The 9,289-nt window shown below is 55.1% G+C and overlaps 1 protein-coding gene across 1 annotated transcript in view; it reads right to left on the bottom strand.

Annotated features, from left to right (window-relative positions):
* The window catches only part of LHX4 (LIM homeobox 4), a 46,489-nt gene extending 37,594 nt beyond the window's left edge, over positions 1–8,895 (bottom strand). Inside the window, exon 1 of the mRNA XM_003999287.5 lies at positions 8,559–8,895. Within this exon, the coding sequence (XP_003999336.1) occupies positions 8,559–8,634 (76 nt within the window). The 5' untranslated portion in view covers positions 8,635–8,895. The remainder of the gene's footprint in view (positions 1–8,558) is intronic.
* Between the last annotated feature and the right edge of the window lie 394 nt (positions 8,896–9,289).

Here is a 9,289-nt window from a genome sequence, read left to right on the forward strand (position 1 = left end):
AACACAACTGAAGCATAAAATTCCAATATTAATTCTTCAAAACTTAAGAAGCAAAGGTGCATTGGACATTGTAGTATTTTGTGATGGCAGTGAACTTAGAGCCACAACAATCCTGAGAAAACCTTAATAAAAAAAAAAAACCTGGTATTGCATTTAAGGTAAATCATATTCTGTATTAGAATTATATTTGCTTATATACTTAAAAAATACATCAACCTTCAAATGGTTCATCTCATTTCTAGTTTTTCCGTGTGTGTGTGTGTGTGTGTGTGTGTGTGTGTGTATGTTTGTGTGTGTGTGTGTGGACAAATGACTAACAACTAGAAAAAAGTCAGAAAAGCCTTCTCATATCAGAAATGATCATACCTAATTTTTCCCTCCACTCCTTCAAAATCCTTCCCCCACCCAGGTCCTATTTGTTTCCTTTGGTGGTTTGGGGTCCCTTTGACTACCTCTTTTGTTCTTTTTCTGCTCAGGCAGCTCAGAAAACAGTAACCTCTCCAATATATAAACATCAGATTCAAGAAGTATCCTGGAGACAATCTCGATGTTACCATTTTAAGGCTGAATGTGGATCACAGTTTAATAGAAGCAGTCCTGTAGTAAATAAAATACATAATGTAGATATGTATCTACAGGTGTGGGATTATGTTCTAAATTAGATATTGACACAGAAATAATATTCTTCAGTAGGATATTGGATATTCTCAGTAATTGCAAATAAAACAGAAAAAGCCCATTAAACCATGACTGGCAGTCTACGGAAACGCTGTAGGCACATCTCTATTTCCACTCCATCTTTACATTTAGTCATTGCTAAATCTCCACAATGTATTTTTCTGATGTCTCATTCCGGAGCGGTATTCCATATGTTTGGCAATCTCTCCCTCATAACAAGAAACTTTCAATTAATTTGGCTGCAAGTTTTGTCTCTGTTAAGCCATTCCCAGAACCAATCCCTTAACCCTCTAACATTATAATTAAAGTAAATTATACTTTAAAGGCATTTGGGGGTGAGATACCACAGTAAAACATCTGTGGCTAGCCCCAGACTGTCGGAGGGAGGGCAGGGGGGAGGGGGAGGAAATCTGAGAAAAGAAATCCACCAAAATAACAACAGGATTTAGATTTGCCTCCCAAGATGATTTTCCAATCCGCCGTTCATACAGTTCACCCGAAGTACATTTTCCAAGGGAGAATCAATTCTAATTTTGCCAATTAAACCCAACCTGTCCACCTACTTCCAACAGTAGTGCCTCACAATGGTTGATTTGTGCTCCATTTTGATCAGGGCTCCTATAGAGCTTAGGACCTGAAAAAAGGTAAAATCTCATCCCACAGCAGCCTCTGTTTCAGGTGACTTTTCCCTACCACAAACAACAATAGCCCAGCTGCAAGGAGGCTTTGGCTCTGGACCCAGAAACTACCCTGCCTCCAAACACTACGAAAAAGAAGGTAAGGGATCCCACCACCCTGCAGCCGGTCAGAGAGTCAACCCCCAATAAACCCCCTGTGCTGTGAATTCATGCACGTACCAGAGACCTCACAAAAGAAGGAAGGAAGAACTGGGGAAGGGAAGAAAGGAAGAAGAGAAAAAGAATGAGAATGAAGGCAGACATGTAAGCCACGATGGGATTTTACTAAAAGCAGTAGACCCTGTCTGTTTGCTCACATCTGTGCCGTGGGCCTTGTTAACACTCATTCTAAGAGGGGAAAAAAGGCAGAAAATCATTACAAAAGTAAACTTGAACCCTTCCCCCTCCCACCCCCACCATCTCCAACCCCAGTGTCTGGTTCTACCACCGCAAACTGCTGGTCCAGTCCGTTTCCAACCTTGCGTCCCAAAGTAGGTGGTATTATTCCTTTCACCCTGTCAACAGCTAAACTGGCTCAGAGTTTCTATGCATTCCGAAGCTTCTCGGCTCTAATCCTGATAAATTTCCCTAAATGAAAGCAATGATACAAGGACCCTCCATCGAAGGCCACCAACCCTCCCCAACCACAACTCTTCAATTTGGATGAGACTAGTTTCCCAGCCAGAGAAATCCACCAAATATCCATCCTTGCTGACCAAAACAAGAGGCTCAAAGCAGTCTTTTTAACAAACGGAGGGAAAGGTTAGTCCCTGTTAACTAATTTTCCATCCCTGGAGAATTGCAGGTGCAACCCTCCTCCCCTTCCTCCAGAGCTGCCTCCTCAGCAAGGGTGTCCCTCTGGGTTCTGCCTGCTAATGCGGTGCTAAGTACTCACTAATTGACTGTAGCACACAGTGAACGGGCATGAAATCCGAGGCAAATGGGAAGTTAGGACAACGGGAATATTAGACTTGAGGCTGTCTACACCTGGTCAGCGGGGGTCAGCAGGTCATTGTTCAGAACCGAAGACGCCCCCCGACCCCCGTGGGCCGTGTTTTGTCTACTCACTGGAAAGAAATTGTTTTGCCGGCTCCCTGCTTCCCTCGACCCCCACCTCACCCCCAGGAGGACTCGATTTTTAAAAAACGGACCGTGGTATTTTCAGGGCTGTAGGCGGTCTCCAAGCCGGCTTGAGGACTCGCGTTGGTCTAATCCCCAGAGCACTCAGACAACATTCTTGCCTTAACCCCCCGCTTTGTTTCTGGCGTGTCTAGAGGAAGGTACACCTAGCATTTGGTCTTCCTTCAACTTCCTGTAGTTCCCGGTTTTATCCCGTCCCGGCTTGGCTAATAATTCCTCTCCTTCCTGATTAGTTTCACCCTTCAGATCCCTTGAAAGGATATTCACTCTGCCGTCTAAAAAAAAACAAAAAACAAAAAAGTCCCGTCCTGGATGAAGCCAACCTCTGAGGGCCCCAGACTGAAGCCGGCGCTGGGCTCCCGCCCGCCGCGGCTTCCTCCGAAAGGCAGGTGCAGCCTGCGGCCGGCGCCCTTGCGCCTTTCCCGACACACTGTGGCACCAACTACACCTCCAGGTCGAATTTAATTTACTTCATCAGCTGCCCAGGTAGAGGCCTCATCTCCCTTGAGCCCGCCACGTTTCGAGGGCTCGTCGAGGTCCGCTAAGTGCTGGGAACAGGGCCCGGAGCCGAGGCTCGAAGGCGGGCACGGCGCTCTGGGTGCCCGGACCTCGCGGACCCGCTGGCTGCCTCCAGGATCCGTGCTGGAGGAGCCGCTCCCCAAATAGGAAAAAAAAAAAAAAAAAAAAAAAAATCCTTTCCAAGGATTAAAGTCCTGGAAAGGCTTGAGCCGCTGGAGTTGGAGTTTAGTTTTGTCTTCCCAAATGCTTGCGGAGAAATGAGTATGGGGAGAAAGAGAGGTTTCGGGGGTCCCTCGGCTGGGCACGCAGTCGACGCTCCCGCCTACCGCGCCTTTCCCCGCGGGCAGTCCTGCCACCGCTCCAAAGGGAAGCGGGAACCGGGTCGCGGGCTTGGCCAGTCCCGGCTCGCTCCGGCCCGCTCAGGATAGTCAACCGAGAAACGGACCCGGCAAGGTTGGATAGTGAAAGGGCCAAGGCGCGGGAATGCCGAATGGGGCGCGCAGTGGAGACAGAGGTCGTCCGCCCCTTGCCCCCTTCGCAGCCACGGCCTCTGTCTCGGGCTGCGGGACGTGGCGCGCGTAAAGCCGGCTCCCCCAGAAAGGCCATCCTGTCCGCACTGGCTTCCACTAGCAAGCCCTCCAACATCCAGGGCAAGCGTCGGGTGAGCGCACAGCACCCGCAGGTGCGCGGCAAACGCCTGTTGAAGGAATGTATCGCCAGTTTCCTGGGCCACCCAGGCTTGCGCCTACCCGCGGGGCGGAGGAGCTCTGCCCTGGTCGCGCCGGGGTCACGCAGGTCGCGCTCCCAGACCCGAGGACGCCGCTCCCGCCCAGTCCCGCCTGGCGCTGGTTTTCCACGAGCCCGCACTGCGGCCAAGCGAGGAAACAACTCGAGTTAGGTCCTGCTGCCTCTTCTCAGTCCCGACTTCCCATCTTCCCCGGACACTGGGGACCGCTCATTGCAGACCTTCGCCCCTCACCCGCCCCGGCTGCCCGCTCCTTGTCCGGGTGAAATCGTTAATTCCGATCCCTGAGCGCACTGGGGTCGCGCGCTGCCAAGGAGGGCTCCCCTCCGCCTTCACTGTCCTCTCTGATCCAGACGGTGGAACGCGGGAGGCCAGAGCCCGCTCGCCCCTCGGATGTCCTCGGCCACCCGCCTCCGAAAACGAGGCGCCGCCGTGGTCACCCGGCTTTCTCCGAATTCCCTTCTGGGCGGTGCGAAGCTCTGGCCCCAGGCTGGGGTGGGATCCCGGGGTTAGGGAATCTGAATCCCCAACCCGTAAAGGCCCGAATCTGCCGGCGGGGACAGCCACCCGTCTGACCTTTAAAAGTTGGCTCACGCCTGACAATATTTTTCTGACGCGGGGAAGATTTGTGGTGCCCGGGGCTGCTGTCTGAATTTCTGTATCGGAATCTGAATCAATCAATATCTCTCTGTCTCTCCATATATATAATACGTGGAGATATATATCATATAATAAATTTTTTTCTTGTTTTTCTTTCCGGCGCCACCAGGGAAGGCAGGACTGGAAAGAAGCTCGAATCGCTGCTCCAGAGTTTGAAAGAACTCCTGGCCCCGAGGAAAGGAGTCCATTCCTTCCCTTAAGAAATGGACTGCAAAGAAGAGAGGTTCGGAGGCGGGGATTCTGACTGGATCGGTGCTGCAAGATTTCCCCCACGCGCCCTGGAAGGGAAGAAAGGTGGGGCGTCCTAGAGAAGTTCTTCACCCAGATCCTACCAAATACAAAATCAAATACCCTTTTCCCACAGCTTCAGGGTTCGCAAGAGCTGCAAGAAGTAGATATTTTAGGAGACAAGGGTGGGACGGGAGATGTCCCAGACATGTTACCCATCTATCACTCCGCGCCTGGACCGGGAGGATTTCCCCTTCCTCCCGCCCGGTGGGCCAGCTCTCCAGTCAGCAATCCGGGGGCCGTCGGGGGCCGTTGTCCTTTCGCTCGGTGCCCTGGGAGACTGTGTGGGAAACAGGCCCAAACCGAAGGCAAGGGGTGGATAAAACGCCACCTCCCTGTATGTCCCTTACTGTTCCGCGGCGTCTTGGCGTGCAAGAGGGGCCAGCAGGGCCCGGATGCGTGTGGAAACCGATGATTTCAGGGAGCAGACAGGTTCGGAGGAAGATCGGGAGGCGATCACCGCATCCAACGCTGCCCCCCCCCCCCACGCCCTGGGTCGGGAGCTGTGAGAATTCAGACCTTGGCGTTCTACAGCCCGGAGGGAGGGGGAAGACCTTGGCATTAGCAGTTTGTGCCCAGAATTCCTGAGAGACCCGCGACCCTAAGTGTGGGCTAAGTAGCTGGGATCCACTAGCTTAGAACAGGGTCCCTTTCTGAACCTATCCACCTGGCTGGGGGAGGGGGGGAACACCCAAATTTTTCAAAAGGGCCCTCCGGACAATGCTGGATGTGACCTGGGCCGTGCTGGATGTGACCTCGAGGGTGCAGCCTCCTACGAACAGCCCAGCTGCCACCCAGAGTAAGGAGAGGGGGGGTTGAGTTCCTTAGAAAACACTGACCCCAGAGGCAGAAGCCGGGATGCACGGCAACCCGGGGAAGATTTAAGGTGGTGGGGCTCCCCTTCTCTACCCCAGGTCGCTCCGGGATCACTCCCTGACTCCTCTGGCTCCATTCTTCCCGAGCTTTCTTGCCCCACGCTGATGCCCCTCAATCAGATGAAGATCCTCAAGCACCTCTCGAAAAGTCTGAGCCTGGCGTGGGCCCCACTGGGCTGCCCGTCGCTGTCGAATTGGCGATGCTCTTACCAGCCCTGTAACCCCACCTCAGGGAAGCAGGAGGGGGTCAACCACACTAACAAGTCCGCCCAGGATGGGGGGGGGGTGGAGGGGTTGGGCAAAGAGCAAGCAAGAAGGCCAAGAGAGAATTTCTTACACTACTTGGTAATGTTTTCCATAAGGGAGTGTAACTCAGCCAAGCCCAAAAGAATATTCCGACTGCAGGTGAAGCAAACTGGATTCAAATCCCTAAAATGCCCCTATGAGGCCAGGGCACCAGAAGGACCCAGGATGGGGGATCCCCACATCTGTGCTCTGAAGTGCTCCATCTGTGGTGGCTCAGAGTGAAGAAATGAATATGTGTCTGTGTATGTCCGGCTGGGGGTGGGGGTCAACCCAAACCTTCCAGTTGTGGGGTTGGAAGAACCCTTGCGGGAGAGCCTTTCTGTTCTCTCCTCTCCCCCAAGGTTTAAACACTCACAGACCTGGGATGACCCTTCTCCCCTGAGGCCCAAGGGCATGCCCCCAACCCCCACCCCACCAGGAGTTCTTAGGCCAGTGGGCCTCCTGCCCCATAAAAGAGAATGGCGGTGTCTATGTGTGTGAGGGGACCACGCCCCACCTATGCCCAGTTCCCAGCACCAACAGCTTAATGGCCAGAAGCCGCATCTGCTGGAAGCGGGTATGTTCCATGCACATCCCCAAAGGAAAAAAAAAAAAAAGCTGGACTCCTAAATCTTCCTGGATTGGGCCCCTCATTTTTGACCATTGCCCCCTGCAACCCAGACCACAGAACCAGGACAATACAAAAGGAAGGGCAGACCAACCTCTCCTGGTTGGACATTGCCTCTGCTGGGCGCAGGGGACCAGAGTCCTGTTCTGCCTCACAGAGTTTTCTATGGTTGGAACCCCAACTCAAGCCCTGGTGAACTGTAGCTCTGAAAGCAAGCTCTAGGCATTTTAGGAAATTGAGTTTTTGAGGTGGAAATCAAAGTTGTCTCTGAGTAAGGGAAAAAGTGAGACAATCTAAGAGTGTGCGTGGAGCATCCTGGAAAAGGGCTGTCAGAGCAGTCTCCCCCCACCCTTCCTTCTTTGCGGTCCTGACAGTCCACCTAAGGACCACAACTATTAAAGCACAGACTTACCAGGCAACAAGGACATGAGTCACACACACGCCTTCTGCCCACTCACACACTCCCCTCACTCACGCAGAGCTACAATCGGCTTAAGGACTTGGAGCTCCTTTGCCAGCTTCTGTGGTTCTGTTTGTGCAGGGGCTGAGAACCCACTCCTTGCGCGTGGTGGGGTGGGGGCAGCAAGGGCAGCAGCGAACCCCCAATGCCTTCTACAGATACATCTAGGTCAGCAGTAAACTACCCAAGACGCGGTGCCGACGTGGAACTGTTTGCCAACAGTTGACAGGAAAAGACAATGGATAACTGCAGGATATAGCCAAAAACAACCTAAATCGGTTTGGGCGAAGCTATCCCCTTCTAGTTCCTTCTCAAAAACTTCCCAGGGAAGCCCAGGACGTACGCTCGCCACTCTGCCCGTTGAGATATGGTCCAAGCAGAATCCCTGCGGTGGAGAGCTAGGGCGCAGGAGGGCGCAGCCGTGCGCCCTAGTTCGTAGGTAGACACCATTATTTTATTTACTTAAAATAAACCTCGAGAACGTAGCTACCGCTCCACTAAAGAAATCGCGGGCGGAAGCAAAGCCCCTTGGCAAACGGAGTGAAGGAACCTTTCCCTCTCCACGGTGCCCAGGGGTGTTACGCAGAGCCCTCCAGCCTGCAGAGCAGGACTCGCTAGGAGCCCGCCGTGCGCGCGCGATGCCCCGGGAACTGCTCCGACCTCTGCATATATTCTCCATCGAAGACTCCGTTTGGGAGTGAGGGACATAGATAGCTTCCCTCCGGGAAAATGCCTGAGCGCGCAAACCCAAACACACACAGAGAGACCTGGGGATAAACACGCCCCGAGCTCCCTCGGTCTTGCTAGTTTCGGGCGCGGGAAAGAAAGTGGGTGGGCGAGCATAGCGCCCAAACACCTAGTCTCTCCCCTTCCGAGTCTAAGCCATCCTGAGATTGTGTCCTCATGTGCTCAAAGGCTGTGCGCAAAGACGAGTTCACAACTTCGTCCCGGTGCTTCTCCCTCCCCTGCATTCCTCGGCTAGCTGGAACATGGCGAGTCGACTTCACTGGGAGCAGGCAATCCCCGGCGGCGCAGGCTGCAGGCGCCGCCGGCAGCAGCGGCTGAGGACGCACCAGGCGCGCACGCCCAGCGCGCGGGGACAGAGCGTGTGGCCTGGGCTTCTGCGCCGCCAGCCCCGGGGGCGGGGGACGCGCTCTCCAACTTCCCGCCAGCTGGGGTGAAGTTGTACAGCCGGTACTTCGAGCTTTGACCGTCACCCCGGGAAGGAGGATGATTTACAGAGACCACCCCAGCCCTCAGGCCTGGCCTTCAGCTCCTTCCCATGGAGTCCCCAAACAGCACTCTCCCAGCGCTCCTAGAAAAGCAATGGGCTGGAGATGCGAGATTCGGTACCCACGGCTGGCCTCGAGCACTATCGGGGGGCTTTCACTTTCGGCCCCAAAAGCCAAGAGCCAGGCCCTTTAAACGCACTCTGGCCAGTGCCCCTGCCCTGTGACCGCCTCTGCACCGGGGCCGGCGGCCCCTCGCCCCGCCCGGCCCCTCCAGTCCAGGCTACACGCAGCGTCCGACCCGCCCCGTACCGGCCAAGCCTGCTGGCTGTCTTGTTATCAAATTAAATCCGCGAGAAAGGGGGGTGTCTTACGTTGCATCGGCACACCAAGCATCTCCGGGAGCCCCTTGACAGCCCCCTCCGCGGGGACAGCTGCGCTCTGCATCATCTTGGAGCGAGAGCCAGGGAGTCGCAGTCTACGGAGATCTCTCTCGCTTAAGCTGGATTCAGAAATTTGAAAATAATAATACAAAACCCAACCAGGCCGCCGAAGTCACGGTGGAAGCCAGACCCTCCGCCTCTCCGGGAGGATTCCACAGGCTGGCTGGCCCCCTCCCCCCGCCAGTCCTCAGTCTGTTTCAAATCCCTTTGATCTCGCTCTCCGGGGTAGGTGCACATCCCGGGTTGAGGAGACGCTGTTGCTGCAGCTCTGGCTTTTTTCCCCTCCTCCTTCCCCCGCCCGCTGCTCTCCCCCTCCCCCTCCACCCTTCGCGTGCCGGCCGCCCGGGAGGCCGCGGTCACCCAGGCATTTTGATTCATTCACACTGCAGGAACGGCCGTGACGTCGCTTTCCGCAGGGAGGCCCGCCCTTCAGCCAATCCCCACACCCGGCAGCGGGCCGCGGACCCGGGCCGGAGTGGGGGTCCCGGCGCCCCGAGTGTGGAGGGAAGGGCAGGGGGCGGGGCCGCAAAGAACGGGGCGGGGCCTCGCGGGCCCTTCCCCCCACCCCCTCCACGCCCGCGCCTGGCCGTGCGGGCTCGCTCCCTGGGTATAAATACTGCGGCGGGTTCGGTCGCGGCAGCAGGTGGTCCTGGACGGCTGCG

This window comes from Felis catus, chromosome F1 (assembly GCF_018350175.1).
Source record: "Felis catus isolate Fca126 chromosome F1, F.catus_Fca126_mat1.0, whole genome shotgun sequence".
Classification (NCBI taxonomy): domain Eukaryota; kingdom Metazoa; phylum Chordata; class Mammalia; order Carnivora; family Felidae; genus Felis; species Felis catus.